Source organism: Telopea speciosissima, chromosome 4 (genome assembly GCF_018873765.1).
Source record: "Telopea speciosissima isolate NSW1024214 ecotype Mountain lineage chromosome 4, Tspe_v1, whole genome shotgun sequence".
Lineage (NCBI taxonomy): Eukaryota > Viridiplantae > Streptophyta > Magnoliopsida > Proteales > Proteaceae > Telopea > Telopea speciosissima.
In genome coordinates, this window is record NC_057919.1 from 17739797 (window position 1) to 17761080 (window position 21284).

The following is a 21284-nucleotide window of genomic DNA, read 5'->3' on the forward strand; positions in this document are numbered from 1 at the left end:
TAGCATCACCTGTTTACACCCAAGATGGCCGCGATTTTTGCTCTCATAACTGAGCTTGTTGAATGACAACTCTCTTAAATTCAGATTCCAGTCTCTTTACCAGTACCCCCCCAGCCAGTGCTTCTAGTATCATGGGGATCCTCATGAAGAGATGAAAGACATGATCGAAATTATGAAATACGAGTTGAAAGATTCTCAATTGTATCACGACTAGATTTCTTCAGCAATTGTATGATCTGAAGTTGTGATACACTCATGAGTAACTATAGCATTCTGATGTGAACTATACCATTCAGAAGAGGTTTGAAAACGGTCTAGTTTCTCTTCAATTCAATGAGAGTCCAAGCGCTTATTACTCCAGGTGAATGGATAACTCTTCGAAAGCAGCCCCATTGATAAAATCATTAAGACGAACTATTTGCAATCAGCATTAAGAGGAGTAATTTCCAGGCGTTTGAGCTCTAGTTCCATATCAACATCCATAGACTCCACAGCCGACACTAAGTGCTCGGAGATGGTAGGCATTGGTCAACCCTAGCCTCATGATACAGGGATAAATGCAGCGGCATTCCCAGAAGAAGTGATAAGAACTTCCTTCTTAACTGACTCTTGGACATTCAGTTCACTAGCTATTGAAGTTTTAGTAAAACCCGGAGTGATGGACCCACGAAAGAGGTTATAGAAGTGGTTGTATACATGGAAAAGGCAGATTTGAGAGGCAAAGGGGCTCATGTAGAAGGAGAAAATATCTGAAGTGAATGCTAAAGAGAAAAGCTGATCTATGCATGAGCAAATGAGATCACGTCGTTGAAGAGTTAGCTTGGTAGAAAAATCAGAAACAAAAATGGATGCGAGATCAAAGGAGTAAGCAGTGAAAAGAGCAATCGCTGATTCAGACAAAAGCCGAGGGGAACAAACAGACGGGAAGAAAGAGATGAAGGAGAACCCCGAGAAGAGGCCATAGCTGACTAGACGAAGCTGTGAACAGTTCCTAACAAACCAGAAGAAGAAATTTCTAGACCTAGAATAAAGAATATGACCGAGTCATGATGAGATTACAAGTTCATTCTAAACTATCAATGTTGTTTGTACTATGCAGGGTAAACATGGATTATGTATCCTTGGGATAAGATCTAGTTAATGGATTTTTGGATGAGGGGAAGGTGTGGATCAGCAGAGGGTTCTATATGGGTGTTATGAGGGTCATTGGTTGTCAATTCTCTGCACCATCTGTCCTACACTCCAAATATTTTGTTTGGTCCAGGTACATATAAAAACATGTTTCATAACACAAGTTATTTCTGGCTTGCCTGCTATAACAGAGTTCCTCTTTTTTTATTAAACCTCTACAAGAGGGAATATCCACTAACTGACAAGTGATGTAACTTCAATATCACTTACAGGCTTGGGTAAATTCAACCTTCCCCCTCCACGAGGCCAGACCTTTTGCACCGAGCCCTGGTGGCAAGTGCCTCAGCTTCCCAATTCACCCATCTCCGTTGTAGGGAACTTTTAGAAGCAGGGCCACGCAACTCAGCCAGCCGGGAAAGATGCTCTACTATGGGTGAGTCCACAATCACTCTTTGTCAGTCCGACCGCAGCTCTACATTTAGCCATCCTACAACAGCAAGAATCCATGGCCAGAAACCAGCCAACCTCAATATCTGATCCAGATTCCATACCATCCATTTCAATATAAGTACTAGTGAAGCAATCCCAATGCCACATGGTAGGAACTTGCCACAACCTCGCAAAATTTTAAATAAATGTTAAATAGAATCCTAAGAACAAAAAATTTGGGTCGTCAAAATTCAATTCTGGGACATCAGGAGAGTCCCGTGATTCAAACACAACCCATCAAACTACAAACAGATGAAGGAGCAGATACATCAGTGTGATGATGTGATGTATGTCCATGACTACAGTTGAAGCTCATCATGTTATTCAGCTAACTTGCTGTTGATTTCCATACACTGGATAAGCCCCATATGCAGCGGCAGCAGCAGCAGCGTACATGGTCGGGTCCTGAGGTGGCACAGCATACCCATATCCATCATACATTTGCCCGCCATAGTATGCCCCATTCCACTGGTTACCAGGATCCGTTCTCCACTGTCAAGTCCAACATATATACACTTACCGAGTGAGACATACTTACAATCACGAGAGGGAAAATGGTAGCTTCATATTCGGCCAATCAGATTCCGAATGCACAGAGCATCCATTTTTTACCTGCTTGTTCGCTGGATTACGACCCCAAGATAAACGAACAGTCTGCTTGCCAATGACCGTCCCATTCAACCTGTTTAATGCCTCCTCAGCATTGCTTCTGCAAAGAGAGAAATGTCGTTTAATATGGATGAAAAGATTGTTGGGGTACCTCAAATTTGATATCGCACTACATGGATGTAGTAAGGCAGAAACAAAACCCAGATATACCTGTTAGCAAACTGCACGAACCCACATCCTTTTCCAACTGGTATTTTTACAGAGGCAATCTCTCCATACTGAGAAAAGGGCTGCCTTAAATCCTCATCAGTGACACTGGGGTCAAGCCCTCCAACAAATATCTAAAATAAAACCTGGGTTAATTGAAGAAAAATTTGTAGCTGTCGACTCTTGACAATCACAGAAGAGAGCCAGACTCACAGTTGTGTTAGTAGAATCGTTATCAGACTGCACGCCCTGGGCAGAAGCACCATTTGATGCATATCCACCTACCAATACCAAAGCTAATTAAAGAAAATAAATAAGATTTGAGTATGAATTTGGGCCAAAAGAACTAGTTTTACAAGCTAACTACCTCCTAGCTTCAACTTCAACCAGAAAATTATAAGTGAATAAGGAACAGTAAACTATCACCGCCACAACCACCACTGCTATTAACACTACTACACTGCCAAATTTAACGTTATTGGACTCAAATTTTACAAGCTACCAATATGTTTGAAAATAACCAACACAATATTGTCCATCAGGTCTAATTTTAATAAAAATCTATAAGCACTACATCGATCAACCAAAAAGAAGAAAAAAAAGGGGGGGGGGGGGAAGTCTGGAAACTACATAGCTACAAATAGATCCAAAGTCAATCAGATTTGAAATCTACTACTATGATCTGTCAAACTCACCTATATAGTCCAAATCCACTGCACAATCATGATGTTTGAACAATCCATCAATCAGTTCACTACTAGAACCATTGTCTTGGTATATCCAAGATCCATTTGATACAATACTAACTATTTTGCACTTGGTTATGACTAGGCTCTACTAACACTACTAAAAGAAGGCCTGTAATCTTTGTATGGTAACCAGACCTCTAGATTGGATTTAACTACAAAATTATCTTCCCAAAATCCGAGTCACATCAAAAATATCAGCAATGAGTACTTTTAATACGTTTGAATAAGTTACAGTAATCTGGTTTGAAATTTTAGTAAACCATCTCAATGCTTCCAAGTTGCACCCACTGAACGCAGAAGAAAATGGGACCAAGATAAGAGAGTTGCTTTATCAGGAAATAATAGAAGCAGGAAAGGGGTACACAGGAGCAGAAATAGTCACAGTAAGGTACACATATGATGTATGCCTTGCAGAAAAGGCAATAGCAGGACAGGTATCAAAATTACACATAGGAATGTTGAAATCACAATCAATATCAAGCAAAAATATCGCAAGTCATGATATTTCAGAGATACACAACGAAAACAGGGGAGCAGAAATAGTCACAGAGCAGTATCTTGACTAGCTTCATGTTTTGAAGATATTTTCAGATGGTACGGATTAATTGACGCCAAAAGGATTCTATTTGCAGAGGCTAAACTGAATGTCACAGCTTGAGTCTGGTGGGTAAACTACCAGTAGCAGAATCGAATTTAAGACATCAAGGTAGTCATTAATTGGGCTAAGATGAGTGAAACCATGATCCGGAGCTTGCTACCGGCCGACTTGGTGGAGGGCCGGTTAGGGACGAAGGGAATTTCAGAGCTGCAGGGGGAGGGAGGAGCACACAAGAAGAAGGGAGTGGGGAAGAATAAGATTGCACAAGCACTTTTGGCCACGCAGGCACTCACAAACACTTCACTATTCCATTCTTCAAATCTGAAATTCCATCCTAATACAAGCTATTTAAAAGAAGAAAATCCAACTAACAAAGGAAACCTATCAAACTTGGAAACAAACTCTAACAAGAAAACAATCTCCTAAGATTCCTAACCAACTCTAACACTTGCAAATGTATACCACTTTCTAAAATTGACTGAATAAAATATTATCTACCTAAAATAAATTCCTATTATCCTACTGGACCCAAGACTCAAACTGGACCCGGTTCATCTCCATCTGGATACCCAACTGGGTTTGGGTCGATCCAAGGTAATGCACCTGCATCAATTCCCCTGGTATTGAGAAAAACTCGCCCTCGAGTTTTGTAAAACGAGAGAATCAGCATCCAAAAATATCGGCTTTGATGGGACGATGATTCAGCGCATCTCATGATCTTCTTATGGTCGTTAGCAAACGACATCTCTTTGATGGGAATCTGATTGTGGGGTTTCACAACTGAAATCGGAACGTCGATCAATTCTTCAACTTCAATCCTGATCGGACCATGTACTTCAGTTCGATTATCGCTTTCGTTGTCCGCATTTTCTTCCACATCTGACCCACCTTCTGAAGATTGTATCATGCTTGACACCTTATCACAGAAATTGTGGTTAATATTGGCAAGCTCCTGAAAAACCTGTCATCAAATTAGAAAGTTCTGTTTGCAATTTACGAAACCCATCGCTAATTGAAAGGAGTAAATTGTACCGATCAACTTCCATGATGTAATGGGTTTATGGGTAAATAAACGGAAGTGAATAAGATGATGGCCAAACAGTAAAAGTTTCTTCCTCTTGACCGAATCTGTAACCTTCATTAGCAGATTCATTTTCAGTGGTTTCCCTGATCAAACTTGAAGTTACCAAGGACCCATGCATAGCACTAGGGAGCCGCCGAATACACCAGCTACACCTAACCAGGAAGGGTTACTAAGACAACCTAAAGAAGGGACATGAGGAGTAATAATTTAAAGGCCTTAGGGCTAACTTGGAACAAAATAAATTGAAGGAGATGAGGTGATAAAGGAGAATGACAGGGGGATTATGGGTAACTGAAAAGCAAAATAGGAAATATAAAGGAACCGTGAAGGGGGGTAACTCTGGAAAAAGAAAAAGAAAATAAGAACTAAAAGCAGATTAACAACTACATGGGGAGGGGCAAGGTGGGAAATAGGATTAGAAGGGAATTAAAATAAAGGGTACTTGTGCTATAATGGGGAAACTAAGAAAATTAAAAGAAGGAACATAGGAATCGTGAAGGGTTGGGGACCTGGGGTGAGGAGAAGAATTACCGTTTGGAATTTGGACTCCTATTACTTGAACAGAGAAGAGAAGTGGGAAAAAAAATGGCGGAATCGATGGAGAACAGCGTGTTACTTCAAAGGATGGCTCCGACTTGGGGAGTCGATTGCAGCGAGAGCCCTAAAATAGGTATGCAATTTTTTTTTGGTTCACGGCCTCTCTCTCTCTGTCTTCTTCTTCACTCTTCTTTCTTTTTTTGGTTCTATCTTCTGTCTCTCGCTCTCTCTTCTCTTCTTCTATCTCTTTTTTTTGGGGGAGGCTCAATGCTGGCGGAACCCTAAAAGTGAGGGGAAAGAGCCGATCGAAGTTTTCTGGACAAAAAAGGAGAGGGTGGTGGAAGGGGTTTGGCTTGCTGTGGAATCGAAGAGGTTATGGATGAGGGTTGAAGGCGAAGGGATGGGGTGGGTATGATAACGTAAGGGGGTTGGAATCCGAAAGGAGAGGGGTATTTTTTTAATTCGACCTCTGTTTCAACAGAGTTAAAGACTTTTTTTTTCTTTTTTTGCATGGAAATCTAGGGAGGGTGGGGATTGCTGTTGGTGGTGTCTGATCCCAACCACAGCGAAAAGAAAGGAAGGAGGAAGATGGGATCTTTCAGCTTTGTTACCAAATAGGTGGAGAGCCGGTTAGGGACGAAGGAATTTCAGAGTTGCAGGGGAGAGAGAAGTGCACAAGAAGGGAGTGGGGAAGAAGATTGCAAAAGCACTTTTGGCCACACAGGCACTCACAAACACTTCACTATTCCATTCTTTTTTCTTTTTTTTTTTGGGTCTATCCTACTCAAGGGCCCACAGGCCAACTACAAGCTAAGGGGGAAGGCTAAGACAAGCCCACAATCTCACTATTCCATTCTTCAAATCTGAAATATCATCCTAATACAAGTGATGCAGGAGAATCTTGGACCAGGCCGGCCCAATTGGTGCACTACCTTGGACCGACCCAAACTCAATTGAACCGGGTCCAATTTGAATTTTTGGATCTATTAGGATTTTAGGAATTTATCTTATTTGAGGAAATAATGTGTTTTAGTTTATTTATTCTCTTTATTTTAGAAGTTAGATACGTAGGATATTTGGTTTTGAATTGTTTTAGCTTCCCTCTTGGGATAAGTTTTAGTTAGAGGGTGAGTTTTAATTTTTTAGGAGTCTTCTATTTTTCTTTATATATGATGTAATCCCCCATCATTGAGAGGATGAAAAGAATGAATTGAGTTTATGAGTTTGTGCGAGTGCACTCCAACCCCCCCTCCCTCCTTCTACTGCTTCTTCTTCTTCTCACGGCTGCTCTCTCTCTCCTCCCTGCAACTCTGATCTCTTCCTAGCTTTTTCTCTTCTACTTCCCGGCCCCCCATTAACAAGCTATTTAAAAGAAGAAAATCCAATTAACAAAGGAAACCTATCAAACTTGGAAACAAACTCTAACAAGAAAACAATGTCCTAAGATTCCTAACCAACTCTAACACTTGCAAACGTATCCCACTTTCTAAAATTGACTGAATAAAATATTATCTACCTAAATAAAATAAATTCCTAATATCTGGACCCGGTTCATCTCCATCTGGATACCCAACTGGGTTTGGGTCGATCCAAGGTAGCGCACCTGCATCACGACTACAAGCAAAACATGCACCTCAAGTTTGCGCAACTGAGATAGGACAACCCAACTGTTGAGGAGTATGTGGCTAGATTTGATTACTTAGCCATTTAATATGATTTTGAGAGGGATGAGGAGGCATTGGTGACACAGTTTCACAATGGCTAGCATCCTCAAATTAGTGCAGCACTAGCATCCAGTCGAATGCCTACAAAGGAGGGCATAGTACAAGTGTTATATCAAGTAAAACATAGTTATCAAGGCGACGCCTTGGCGTCCAAGCTGAAATTTGAGTACAAGGCGGTGGGACGCCTTATGGCATGTACGAAAGGCGGACGCCTTGGTGACCAAGGCGACACCTTATGATGACATGTGTCCAAGGCGGTCGCTTTTTAGTTGTTAAATTTATTTATATGTATTTAATTTTATTCTATTTCTTAACTTATTATTGGCAGGTGTATATGAAATATCTACACTGAGATACATTGGATCAAGCCTATAAAAAGCCCACGTATTTGATTATATTGATTTATTCTATTTCCTAACTGGTCATTGGCTGGTGTATGTGAAGTATCTACACTGAGATACATTAGATCAAGGCTATAAAAGCCTTTTTTCTTCTCTTTCAACCAAAACCCTCGACTTTTTCCTCTCGCGTGTTTGGGTTTGGGAGAAAAGTGAAAATCAGCGGTGATTTCCCCATCGATTCCGGCGTTGGACAAGTCTTTTTCGGCTAGTTTGACTCCGACGAGTCTTCCACAGGCTACAACGTTTCCAGCAAGGCAAGTAAAAAGGCTTGTTGTGTTCTACTGTTCTTCTTCTCTTCTATTTTTGTTTTTTTTTTCCTTATGGCTGCTGCTGCTCCATGTCACCCTTCTCACTAGCAGCGGTGATTTTCTCCATCATTTCCGGCTCCGACAGGTCTTCCTCTGGCTAGTTTGACTCCGACAGTCTTCCTCTGGCTACCCCGTCTCCAGCAAGGTAAGTAAATGTGCAGTACTATTGTGTATTTGTGTTTTTCTTCTTCTTCACTTCTGTAGTTCTGGTATTTGTTTTTACTCTGCTGCTGCTCCAGCCTCCATGTCCCCCTGCTCACGTCTCCCTGTCCCTAACTCCCTGCTCATGTCTTCTTTTTTCTTCTCTGTTTTTCTCATTTTCTTTTCTTATGCTACTCCCAGTCCCTGCCCCTGGTCACGTCTCCTCCTTTGCTTCTTTTTTTTTTTTTTTTTTTTTTGCTTTTTTTCCCTTATGCTCCCTGATCATTTTGGCATCATAGAGGTATTTCTAAATACTTACATATTTTACTTTTACCAGCCCTTTAGTCTTTATATTTAATAATTTCTAGTGTTGTTTCATATTTATACGTTATATTGCTATGATAATATGATGAACTTAGTTTGTTAATTTGTTTTTTTTATGAATATCTTGCAATGGTTTGACTCAAATCTTTAATATTTATTTAGCAAACAAATATAAATATATAATTTTTAATATGCTATTTTTGCCAAATAAAATGGTTACATATATATATGCACAGAAGAACACTAGAACGCCTTGTTCGCCAAGGCGACGCCTTGCGGCCGCCCTATCGCCAAGGCGTTAAGGAAGGCCCTCAAACGCCATAGTCGCCTTGCCGCCTTGATAACTATGGGGTAACGAGACTCTCAAGAGGCCCTACACTTGAAGACTTTCTAAAATACTTTTCCTAGGGGTGATAGTTCCAGTCAGCAACAATCTTCCCCTAGATAAAATCATTCAGCAAGCTACAGGTTAGCAGCTCATCTATGGCATCTTCTAGGCCAAACCGTCCTCCTTTCAACCTTGAGGTCGTGATTCTGACAGACCTTCAATGAAGCCGAAGACCTTCAATGAAGCCGAAGGCCGCGACTCCGTGTTTTACGTGTAAGGGGTACCGACATATTTCTTCCCAGCGTCCCGACCGTCTGGTAGCTTACATTGACAAAGATTTTTTAAGACAATTCTATTGGAGGCAGAGCGTGAGCCTAGTGAGGTCCGCGATGATACGGTGATGGGGAGCAGCATCCTTGCTATGATCTCGTCCTATTTTGACAACTCACAAGGTCACTAAGGATGACGATTGGCGACATAGCAATATCTTTCAGACCCGAGTAAAGTGCAACAACCAATTATGTAGTATGGTGATTGACAAAAGCAGTTACACTAATGTTGCCTCTGAAGACGTCATTCGCAAGTTGGGATTCAAGAAAGAGCCACACCCCATTCCATATAAGGTTGTATGGGTGAACAACTTCTATCTCAAGAATAATGATAGGTGTTTGTATGCTAGTTTACTCTATAGGTGGGTTTGTGGATATGGTACAATGTAACATCCTCCCTTTGAAGGTATGTCACATTCTTGGGCGACTGTAGTTGTTTGATAAGAAGGCACACCAATGTGGGTATGCAAATGCCTACTTTTTCAAGCACAGTGGCAAAGAAATGAAACTTCTTCCCACCAAGGACCTCCCCAAGGTCAAACTCAATAAGGTAGCGGGTTTGTTTCTCCTCCAGCGAGTTAACTCAGACAGTATCCTTGGTCCCTATCCAAACTCGACATAGTCGTGTTCTTTTCAAATGAGGAGAGTTGATGCAATTGCTTTAGCAAGGTTGGACCAAAATGGCACACTTTGGAGATCCAAGCCAAGACGCAACGAACCCAACCCAAATTCTTGGTCCAAAGGAGCATTGTAGAGATTGATTATGTAATCTTCTATTTATTTTATTTTGGTAGGAGATAGATACGTAGGAAGGTATTAGTTTCCAATTTTCCTAGTTTGTTTTTCCATTTTGAGTTGGGTTCTTTTATTTATATGTAATGTAAGCACATACGTTGGAGTAGTTGATTAGAATTGAATTGAATAGTGACTCCAAGTTGGAGTTTTCTCATGGTTGTGAATGTAGCGCATGTTTTTCTCTCTTCCCACTGGTTCGGTTCATCTTTCCTCTCAGGTATTCTTATCTTCTTCTTCTGTTTATTCTCTTCTTCAGTTCTTGTTTTATCTACCTTCTTCCAACATATTCCTTTGTTTCCTGTTCTTGTACTGTCTAAACGATATTGACAGTCCTCCAACTTGTTGATCAATCTCTTGAAGCTCTATCCATGCAGGCTAAAGTTTAGGGGTTTAATTACTTACCCTAGGGTGATACTAATTGCCAAATCTGAGACCAAACAATTGCCTGAACTGGAAGTTCCAACTCCAACTTCAGGTCTGGTTCCAGTTTTTCCGCTACATCCAGTTGCAGAAATTAACACCGTAATATATCATGATCTATTGGGTTTTATGTTGGTTACTTTCAAAAAGGGTACGAGTTGGAAAGCTTACCCTGATATTTCACCGACTCACCGAGATTAGATCACTTCAAAGAGGGATCTCACAGTTGAAAACTTGAAAGAGACTCCACCTCCTCTGGTTTGATATTAAAAGACCATATTTCCTGCAATTTGCATAAAACTGCTTGACTTTTAAACTTTTTTGATTTATTCCACTTGGTCTTAAATTCCAGATTTGCCCTTTTCTTTAAAATATAATTGTGCATATGTCCTCACTCCTCTTTCCCTTCAAAAAAAATCTTGAGCTGTGCTGTGAAATTACAGAATTGCTACTACAGTTGCTATTTCATGTTTGAGTTGTTTATCACTTGGCAGGGCCCCTAAACGATCTGAACCAGGATTTTGAAACTCTGGATTGCAACAGGGAGGAGGCTACTTATGTATCTCCAACAAACTGAATGAACACCTCATCTCCACTCATTCTTACTCTTTCTTAATTTCTGCTCCACATATGTTGCATTAGTCTAATTCACTTTGAAAAGTTCGGATCCTAAAAAGATTTTAATAGTTCTAGAACTACATTTACCTTCTCTCAAGTCTCAAGTCTGGTGAATGAGAACTAAAATCCTAGTACTGCACTGAATATGAGGTAAAAGGAATAAAATGTAACTAAAATGAGGACATAGGAATCTGCATAGAAAAAGCAATTCACATCAATTTCTGCCACTTAGTAGATCTAAACCAGTATGATTAATTAGAAACCATTAAAATAGATCCAAGTCAGAACAATCAATTAGAAACCATGAAAACAGTAGTTGTGGTATATCTAACCCAGTATGATAGACACCCACAGCATGACCCAATAAAGCTGGGAAGGTTCCTTGCACCCTAAAACTATGCTCTCAATTTTTTCTTATCAAAAGAATTTTGTTATCGGAAACAAATAATTAAAGAGGTCCTCAGCAGAAAAAAAGGATTTTTAGCAGAATTTCATTTCTCAAGTTGCAGAAGTTATAGTATTAAAAAAATAAAAAATAAATAAAAAGAAGAATAAGAAGAAGAAACAAACAAACAAAGTCACCAATATACAAAAGAAACAATCACGGAGGGGATGGAAAACAACTAACCTCAATTTCCATTCTAGACTAACAAGATGAAACTGGTAAGAAAAGATCTCCATTATTATAACTGCATTTGAAAAACAATAATAGTTTTCATCACATACCTTGCGAAGAATATTGCTGTTGATATGCAGACGACTTCCTTGGTGTTGCAACACCTATACGCATGGGCCTATTAGAACAATATACGCCATTCATTTCAGTGATAGCCTGTGACCTCTCACTTTCATCACCAAACCTCACAAAGCCATAACCTTTCGAACGCCCAGTATTTGCATCAATAACAACTTTGGCACCTTTTACCGACGGATACCTACTTGCAAAAGTTTCTTGCAACATGGTATCAGTAACATCTGATGCCAAATCTCCTACAAATATAGAACGATCAGACCCAGCATCTGAACGCCTATCACCAGTGCTAAAAGATGCCCAGTTCAGACGGAAGGGTAGCTCCGTATTAGGCATTATGGTGCCATGGTAGTTCTGCAGAACTTTCTCGGCTGCTGGCCGTGAAAAGAATTCCACGAATCCATAGCCCTCCGATTGACCGGTCTGCTTATTGCGAATAACCTTGATGGAGAATACCTGAAATTTTTAGATGACAAAAGGTCAGAAATCGGAGAGTCAAAATATGTCGAGAGAGAAATGAAAGCATCCAAGCATAAACCCATAAGAAATAGGACCGAGTTTTCCTTCAGCCACGGTGAATGGGAATCCATTATTCCCATTCACCGAGGCGGGTTCAGATGCCCGTGGGGGGTATCGGGAGGGTATTTTGGGGAACATACTAAAACCTAATAGGGGCTTGTGAACCCTAGGATGGTGGTTGAATGTTCACCGGACAGTGGAGGAAAGCTTTGTACAAATAAATAACTAATTAAGTCCTAGCAGTTATTTGCCTATCATAAAGCAGCAAGCTGGCCATCCTTAAAAGTGAAGTTCGAAATTCTGTATTTGGTTCAGCGGCAAATAATTTACAGGAAAATACCTGATCATTGCAAGCAAGATTTGTAGAACTTTTTATCGCTGGTATGGTTGGTACAGAGACAAGACATTCCCTAAGATGCAGTTCGTGAATACTCATGCAAGACACTCTTTTTTTTTTTGAGACAGCATGGTTGAAGGACTAGAAGAAGCATGAAGGTGGGATCAATCCCAAGATCTGGCCACAACAATCCAAGGTCCTTACCAGTTACCAATGGGGCAAGCACACTTTCCAGACTATTCTTTTAACCTCCACCATAAATCACTCATCCATAACTCTGACGCATACTGAAAATTAATTAACATGATGATACCAATACAGCCTCTTCTTTGGAGGGTTTTTACATGTCCAGATAACAGAAATTCTGCTGTAATAACAATACCTAGGTTAAATATTGCCTCTTGTTTTAATATGAGGTCCATTCAACTGTTATAATATGGTTCTGTCACATGGCAGCTGAGTTGGCAACCCAAAAAGGTTCAAGTGTTGTTCACAGCATCTTCTTTACACATCAAAGGCTTCAGCACAACCATCCCCTGACATATGGCAAAGGGGACATTTTTTTAATCCCTAATTTATCTAAGAAAGTTCATGCATACTCAGGTGGTACTTCATAGAGCAAAAGTACGTTACCGATGGGTATAGCAAGGGCAAAGAGAGGGAAGAAAAGTATTTACTGCCATCACACAAGTATGCAGGTTTCTAAAGCTTTGTACACTTTTGGAATCCACACAAGGAACCTACATCAAAAGATTCTTATGCCAAGTCACACTTTATGTTTTGCCGTAGTTGATTGTAGAACAGTGTTAATTTAATTCAGTTATTTAGGAATTATTACATACCAGTACAAGTAATCGCATTAGTAAACAGCTGTCAAGGGTAGTTTTGGTATAAGATTTTATTTCCAGCAGATCTATTTCTGCCAGCCATCTCTGGTCCAGTATTGAAAGGTCAAAACTTCTCTGCCTTGCATGATTAGATGTCAATTGAAAGCTTATACAGTTAGATTTCAACTGAGACAAAGATCTTGTAAAGCAAAGCTGTCTCTAAGAGCAGCCTCCTGATTTCCTAGGAGTTTTCCAAAGGCCAGTTTCCTGTCAAGTATCTGGGCCTCCCTCTCTCCTCCTCTAGATTATCTGCCTCCCTATGTGGCCCCATCATTGATTCCATCGTGAGCGGTTTCCTTTGGAAAGGGTCTGAAAACAACAAGTTCCTTCACACCATTAGTTGGTCCTTTGTTTGTCTTCCAAAAAAAGGAGGGCGGCTTGGGCTAAGAAGAGTGAAAGATGCTTGTTTAACTGGGATCATTAAGCTTATTTGGAAAATTGCCAGTAGTTCTAGAGGTATATGGGTTTCTTGAATTTATGGTACGAACCACAAGAAGGATTCCCTGTGGACTCTTGAACCTCTTCAAAATTCCTCTTGGATATGGAAAAAAAATCCTCAAGCATAGGCACCTTGTATCCTCCACTATCCAATCCTTAATTGATGATGGATCCTTCACCCTCCTTTGGCTTGATAATTGGCATCCTCATGCAGTCCTTCTTAACTGTTACGGAGATAGAATTACCTATGACTTGGGAAGCAATAGGTTTGCTACTGTCTCCTCCATCCTTCGTGATGGTGATTGGTACTCTGGTCCCACTTCCTCTCCTAACCTGATTGATGCTTGGAATGCCCTCCTTGAGGTCCGTCGGAGACCTCGCGGTTCTAGTGACATTGTCATCTGGAAAGAATAAAAAAATGGGTTTTCTTGTCCTCCTCGGCTTGGGATCTTATCCGCCTTCGTGCCACCCCCCCCAAGTCCCCTGGCACTCCATTGTTTTGGTTCAAGGATCACATCCCCAAGCATAGTTTCATTGTTTGACGTGCTTCAACTGAATTCCTCCCCACCTGTACCCTTCTTATTCAAAGGCACATTCTTCTCTCCCCCCTTCGTGTGGTAATGCCCCTGAAGACAATTTTCACCCTTTTTTCGTTTGCAATCGCTGCTGGCCTTTTACTAGGAGCATTGGCACTTTCGACAGTGAATGGAAGTGGGTTCATGATCATTTCAGTGGAAAAACTTGCATTGACCGTCTTGGAAAGCTTGCTTTTGGCCCTCTATGTATCATTTTTGGAAAGAGCGTAACTTGAAACTTTTGACTGGCAAGTCCAGATCTGATTCGCAGATCTTTAATGTCATTACATTCGAAGCCCGTTCAAAAGTGGCATCATTAGGCTTTGCCCTCTGTCGGTGTGGAATTGTCATGTTGCTTCAGCTTGGGAGTTATGTTTAGATTTTGCGCCCCCCCCCCCCCCAATGAGTTGATCCTCCTTTTTAACTAGGCTTTGTTCCGTCCTTTGTTTCAGGCTATTGCTTTTTTTCCCTTTCCCCCGCCCCCGCCTTCTATCATTCTTTTTCGCTTGTTGAATATATATCATTCATCCAAAAAAAAAGGCTATCTCGAGAACATCATGGCCAATTTAATGAGGGTATGATGCTATGGTGGAATTTTATTTCTGAAGGCTTTAGGTCTGTAGTTACAGTTCACTTTATATTTTGGAGTATGCATTTCTTTTATGCAGTATCCGCTGTGTATTTTACACTTGTATGTATCTAGTGTCACAGTTCACGTTTTGCAGTAGTCGATTCTAAAATAGTTTTGAATTAGTTTATGTTTTGCAGTATCTAATACAGTTTTAAATTTAATTGAGTCATTTAGGACTTATAGCAGACCAGTACAAGTAATCGCATTAGTAAACAGCAGTCAAGGGTAGTTTTAGTATAAGCTTTTATTTCCAGCAGATTTATTTCTGACAGCTCTCTGGTTTAGTCTTGAAAGGTCACAACTTCTCTGCCTTGCATGATTAGGTGTCGTTTGAAAGTGTATTTCGTTAGCTTTCAACTGAGAAAAAGATTTTGTAATGCAAAGCTGTTTCGAGAACATCATGGCCAATTTAATGAGAGGGTATGATGCTATGTTGGAATTTTATCTCTGAAGGTTTTAGGTTGGTAGTTACAGTTCACTTTATATTGTGGAGTAAGCATTTCTTTTATGCAGTATCCTCTGTGTATTTTACACTCATATGAATCCATACAGACTTTATCCAACAGAGTCAAAACATTTGTTGTTCGGGCATCTCTCAAGTACAAGCTCAATCCCTTTATGCCACTGTTGTGGTGCTGCCTAACAGGAACCAGTTGTTGAATTAAGCATGAACTTCAACATAACTATCTATGTGCAAACCATCAAATGGAACTGTGTGCATGACATACGGCTGTATTTTTTGCAATTTCTATTTTCAGATAACTTTTTATACCAGGGACTTGATATAAGTGTAAATAAGCAATACACAATAAAATTCACGGTTGAGATGTTCTTTTCCCCATTTTGCTTTTCGTTGATGCTTCAACATTTTTTTTATAAACCAAGAGGAGATTTTGTTAGAGATGAGGGAACTAATAAACTTATTAGGTTATTTTTAATTATAAAAAAAAATGTAATTCATAATTCAATAAAGAGGAGATTAGCTAATGTAGGAGTGCATTTTTTTATGCATTTTGAGGATTTAGCAGTTAAGTGGGCGAGCCTTGGCGCAATGGTTAAGTTGCGCACTAATTCAACCTGTTGGTTGCGGGTTTGAAACTTGGAAACAGTCTCCCCTGCAAAGTAGTGGGTAAGGCTGCATACATTTACCCCTCCCAGACCCTGCAGTACTGGGAGCCTCGTGCACTAGGACACTCTTTTTTTAGCAATTAAGTGTCAAAGCATGGATGGATTGGAGTGGGAGCTTGGATAGCTGCTAAATCCTCAGAGATCGGATTGGCTTTGGAGTGAATGTCCAAGGGAGAGAGCTTTGTTGGTTCCCGGGCTAAATTTCTTTATTTATGTAAGTTAATTTTGCAAAAAATGAGCAATTAGAGGAGTTGCTAAATTTGTAACTAGCTCAACATGGAGTTCCAAAATAGCTTGATCAACCACTAAGCCGAAACCTGACTCAAAATTAAAATGATAACCAGATCCAGTAACTTTGAAGTACAAGTTACAATGTATCAAAAAAAAAATCTATAATTTCAGGCAAAATCAAGGTCAAACCCAACAGTTAAAGATATGGTTAGGAAAAAGAAAATTACGAAGAAGGTTAATCGGTACATTTTTCAATTGGGAGATACATAGGATTCTTTCCACCAGTTCTTCTCATTTCACACTCACCGAAACTCCACTCAAAGGACAGCATTTTTTTATGGGTTTCTGTGCGTGTTTTGGGGGGGGGGGAGGGGAACGTCATAACTAGAAATGCTTAAGAATGAGGTTGATGCAGATTCATCACCGAAATAAGCTTGTTTTATAAGGAATAAGTCTAGGGTTGGGTTCTATACATGTTGAGCCTTTGATCCCATGGGTTTTCAACATAATAGCACACTTTTATGGACCTAAAGTATGGGGAATAGGGTTGCATACAGGATTAGTTATTTTTGTTCCATACTTAGTTTTAATTTTGATGTAATAGTCATGTGACTACTTAAGTGGTCACATGACCCTTTTAATTTGAATTAGTTTAATTGTTTTTAGTAGTTCATGTGACTTTTTCAGTTGTCATGTGACAAGTTAATTGTCACCTTGATGTAGTAGAGTTGGCCAGGGGTCTTTCACTCTCCTAGGCTGAATAGGAAATTGGCTTTAAGCCATATAAATAAAGTGAAACGCGGGGGTGGGGGGCTCATTACCTCACACAATTTTGAAAATTGCTCTAAGCTGCTCTGCAACTTTGTCTTCACTGCTGAAGATTTTCTTATGTGTGATCAAGGCTGGTGGGATTGGTGTTTGATCCAATCGACACACCTTGCGGTGTGAAACCCGGGTGGTTGATGCAGATTTATCACCAAAATAGGTTTGTTTTATTAGGGTTGAGTTCTATACATGTTGGGCCCTTTGGTCCCATGGGTTTTCTATGTAATAGGCCACTTTTATGGGCCTAAAGTAAGGGTACATAGGTTGCATACGGGATTAGCTCTATACTTAGTTTATGTGCATGTTTTAAATTGAACCAGTCCAAAGCTAGTTTGAACCGGTGGGTCAATTTAAGTGACTTAAGTCACCTTTTTTTTAATATAATTTTGTTTTTCCTTGGGTCCACACCTCCCACGAATTAGTCAAGGGAGGTGATATTAGAGTTAGCCGGCTAGGAGTATTTACACTCCTAGGTTGCATAGGAATTGGGCCTTTGGCCATTATAAATAAAGGATGCGGTAGTCACATCTGAATTTTGAAAAATCTCTCTTTTGAGCTGATGTTCTTCATTACTGAAGATTGTCTTGTGTGTGATCAATGCTGGTGGGATTGGTGTTTGATCCAATCGACACCTTGCGGTGGGAAGCCCAAGTGGTTCGTTGGTGGGATTGGGGTGTGATCCAATCGGCACCACGGTGTCAAGCCCGGGTGGTTCTAGTGAAGTTCTTCTTCAAGTTCAAAACCAAATTTTAATCAAATTCTACCTTCAAACAAGCTGCTGCCAGGATAATCTGCAACTCCAGTGATTTTGAAACATTCCTAATCCCCATTATTCTTCTTCTAATCCTACCACATCCCAACCCTAGCTATCCCCCTTTTTAATTTTCACTTTTACTACACCAACCATTGAACCAGACCTGTCTACTCATCCACGAAACCCCAAAATTCAGACCACATACTCCTCCACCATTAAGCTCCACTCGATCCTAAACCCAGCCACCATCTCCCATTAAAACCCTAACATCCCACCTTCTTAAATCAAAACCCAAAACCCTAATTTCTGCCCAGCCCAAACCAACCGTTAGAACAATCTACAAATCTGACCGATTATCCCTCATACCTTCCTAAGAAAACCATTCAATTTTGGTTAACTTCTGTCCAGCCAAACCCTAAAAATCCATCTTTTCCTCTTTTCCTCTTTTCCTCTTTTCCAAAACCCGAAACCTTAACCCTAAATTGTTATTAATTCAAATCAACATACTTCCCTCCATTAAAACATCTCAGGACCTTCACTGTTAGACTCCCCTACCTTGACTTGACATAACCCTAACCCTAACCCTAATTTCACCAAAACCCTGTTTTTGACCTAGCCAATTTACCTGTTCATAACAGATCCTGGTTTACTAGCTACTAGTTGGTCCCCCACCAATCTAGGACTACATTAGTGGTTCTTTTGAAGCTCTAAATTCAAGTTCTAGTTCAAGTTCTGATTTTTCTTCAAGGATCTTCAATCAAACAAGCTGCTGTCCAAGGTCTTCTTCAACAACAGTGAGTTTGAATCATCCCAAACTCCCTCCATTCTTCTTCTAATCCTCTAACAGCCCAAACCCCTAGATTTCCCCCTTTTCTTTCATGTTTTTTCCCAAAACCTTCTAAAATCACCACAGCCCATTCCAACCATCAAAACAGCCCCATATTTGGATCGAATGCTCCTCTGCCCCCTTGGAGAACTCGATCCAAGTTGCTGCCCTAACTGACCACTCTAAACCCTAGAATTCCCAATCTCCTTCATAAAACCCAAACCCTAACCACTTTCCCTTGCTGCCCATTCTAGTTAACAGTCAGTCCTAGACCTCTTAAACCTTAATAAGACCTTCACTAGAAGACTCCCCAACATCAACTTGACCTAACCCTACCATCAAACCCTAAACCCCACTAAACCCTAATCCTAATTTGACCAAAATCACCTATTTTGACCTATCTGAATTACTATTCAGATCAAATCCTGGTTATTTGGCTCCTAGTTTGACTATTCAAACCTAGGACTACATTAGAGGTTCGCCCAATCAAAAATCCTTTTATTCAACGTTTTCAAGAATACTCATAAATAGGGCAAAATCTTGATTAAATTAGCAATTCGCTTAATGCTAGTGTCATGTCCATCTAATAGAGGATGGAATCGCAGGCTTCCACGCCTCCCCCAATCATACGCATGGGCAGACGCTGAACAGTTCAAAATGCAAGCAAATACAGACTCTCCCACGAAACAACCTTACTCAACTCCGCAAAAGACCCCAGAAGCATGAATTGTGCTCGAATTTTCATAAGATCCAGCCAAACAATCTTAATAGCAGTTTTTCGCGAGTTCTCGGAGGACATGCATAAATTTATTGTTTCCAGCTCATCTAAGCAAGATAAGGTAACTCAACAAGCTAAAATCAATAGAAGAGAAGGGAAGAAAACGAAGAAAGGTAGAGACTTTCAATGTGAAAAAAAAAAAAGGGAGAGAGAGAGAGAGAGAGAAGCAGAAGAAAGAAGAAAGAACTGACCTCGCCAGTATGACCGAAGCAGTTGTTGAGATAATTCTCGTCCATCCAGTTATGAAGATCACCAACCCAGATCGTCTTATTCTCATCGGCAGATCCCTGCTGATGCTGTTGTGGCGTAGGTTGCTGTTGGTGATGGTAAGGCATGTAGTGTTGCGGGTATGGCGGCGGCATCATCTGGTGCTGCATCACCATCGTTGCCGCTGGATACTGCATCGCCATCCACTGTTGCTGCTGGTGATGCTGTGGTGGCTGTTTCTGCTGCTGCTGCGGATCAGCATCGTTACTTGATTGCATCATGTCTTCTAGCCTCCGAGATTTCTCTCTCTTCTCTCTTTCTCTCTTTCTCTCGTTCTCTCTTTCTCTCGTTCTCTCTTTCTCTCCTCCCAAAGTCTCAGATTTCTTACTTCTTCCACGGAGAACTAGAGATTTGATCGAGAAACTAGGGCAAAAATCGTCGACATAAAAAAACGGAGAGAGAGAAGAGGCAGATAGCCTGGTCTGATGGGGAGCAGAACCAGGGTTGGAAAGAAGGACTTAACTTTCGTGTACAAAGAGGACAAATAGGAGACAGTGCATGCTGAGGTCGCTGTCACATGATAGGAGATTTGATTTCAACGGCTAGATTGGAAAACTGTATTAAGTATCAGCCGTTCGATTGGAGAAATCGGTGATCCAGGGCCGTGGTTTCGGTCGCTTTCCAGGATCTGCTGCCAGCTGCTCTACTGCTTTCACTCGTCATTAGGATTTTGCATTCTGTTCCTGCCTTTAAATTTTCAAATAAAAAAAGGGTTTTTTACATGTACCTCCCCTGAGGTATTGGGTATCTATAAAAACGCCTGTAAGATTTGGATATTTATGCATATTACTCTTATTTTCTAAAATACTTGATAAATACACCCACACCATTAGTGGTTCCCATTGGTTGCGATGCGAACGGTACGAGTATTTTAGATGTATTATGACTCACTGTATGCTGCTGCTGCTGCTGCTTTTTCTTCTTCTTCTTCTAACCTATTTTCCTCATCCGATTTCTAAGTTCTAACCTAGAACCGATACTATTTTGCCATTTTCTCTTCCATCTACCTCAACTATACTATTGTTAAGAAAAACAATGCCTAGAATGGTAATTTGCAAAAGAAAAACAGAATAAAAGAAGCACACACAACGCACAACACAGAGATTTACGTGGTTCACCCCCAAAGTGGGAAGCTACATCCACGGTCGAACAATAGAACAAATTTCACTATTTTTCTGAAAATGTTTTACAAACCTTCTTCACCCCATCTCGAAGAGATAATAACATTATATAGGGAAGTCCTAACCCCAAAAAGTACAAAAATGTCCTTGGCCCAAAATTGCCAAAAAAAAGGACAGGACCAAAACATAACATATGGCTCAAAAGTACTCATTTCGAAGATCTCGACAAGCTCAACACAACTCCCAGCCTTTGGAGAGATGTTTGCCATTTTTCGCCATCTGATGTCGTTTCTAGGTCGAAAAAGCCCTCCAAAGATCTCAACCGCACTTTCTGGCCAAAATCAAGCTTCACCAACAACAACTATCTCACTTTATCTTTCATTTTCTGAAACCCCAAACAAAATTCATCTTCATTTCACTCTCT

At 40.4% G+C, this 21284-nt stretch overlaps 1 protein-coding gene across 3 annotated transcripts; it reads right to left on the minus strand.

Moving 5' to 3' along the window:
* Positions 1-1481: 1481 nt before the first annotated feature.
* LOC122658406 (polyadenylate-binding protein RBP47-like) lies at positions 1482-20201 on the minus strand. Of its 3 annotated transcripts, none has more exons than XM_043853348.1 (7): positions 20044-20201; positions 19664-19990; positions 11519-11999; positions 2650-2732; positions 2440-2570; positions 2233-2329; positions 1482-2112 (listed from the first exon to the last, which is right to left on the minus strand). In XM_043853348.1, the coding sequence occupies exons 2-7, from the start codon at positions 19958-19960 to the stop codon at positions 1945-1947; spliced, it is 1257 nt and encodes a 418-aa protein (XP_043709283.1). In that variant the 5' UTR covers positions 19961-19990; positions 20044-20201; the 3' UTR covers positions 1482-1944. The 3 variants fall into 3 exon arrangements, with proteins under 3 accessions (XP_043709283.1, XP_043709285.1, XP_043709286.1); XM_043853350.1 differs by having other exon boundaries at positions 19664-20004; positions 20043-20201; XM_043853351.1 differs by having other exon boundaries at positions 2650-2717; positions 20044-20200.
* Positions 20202-21284: the final 1083 nt, after the last annotated feature.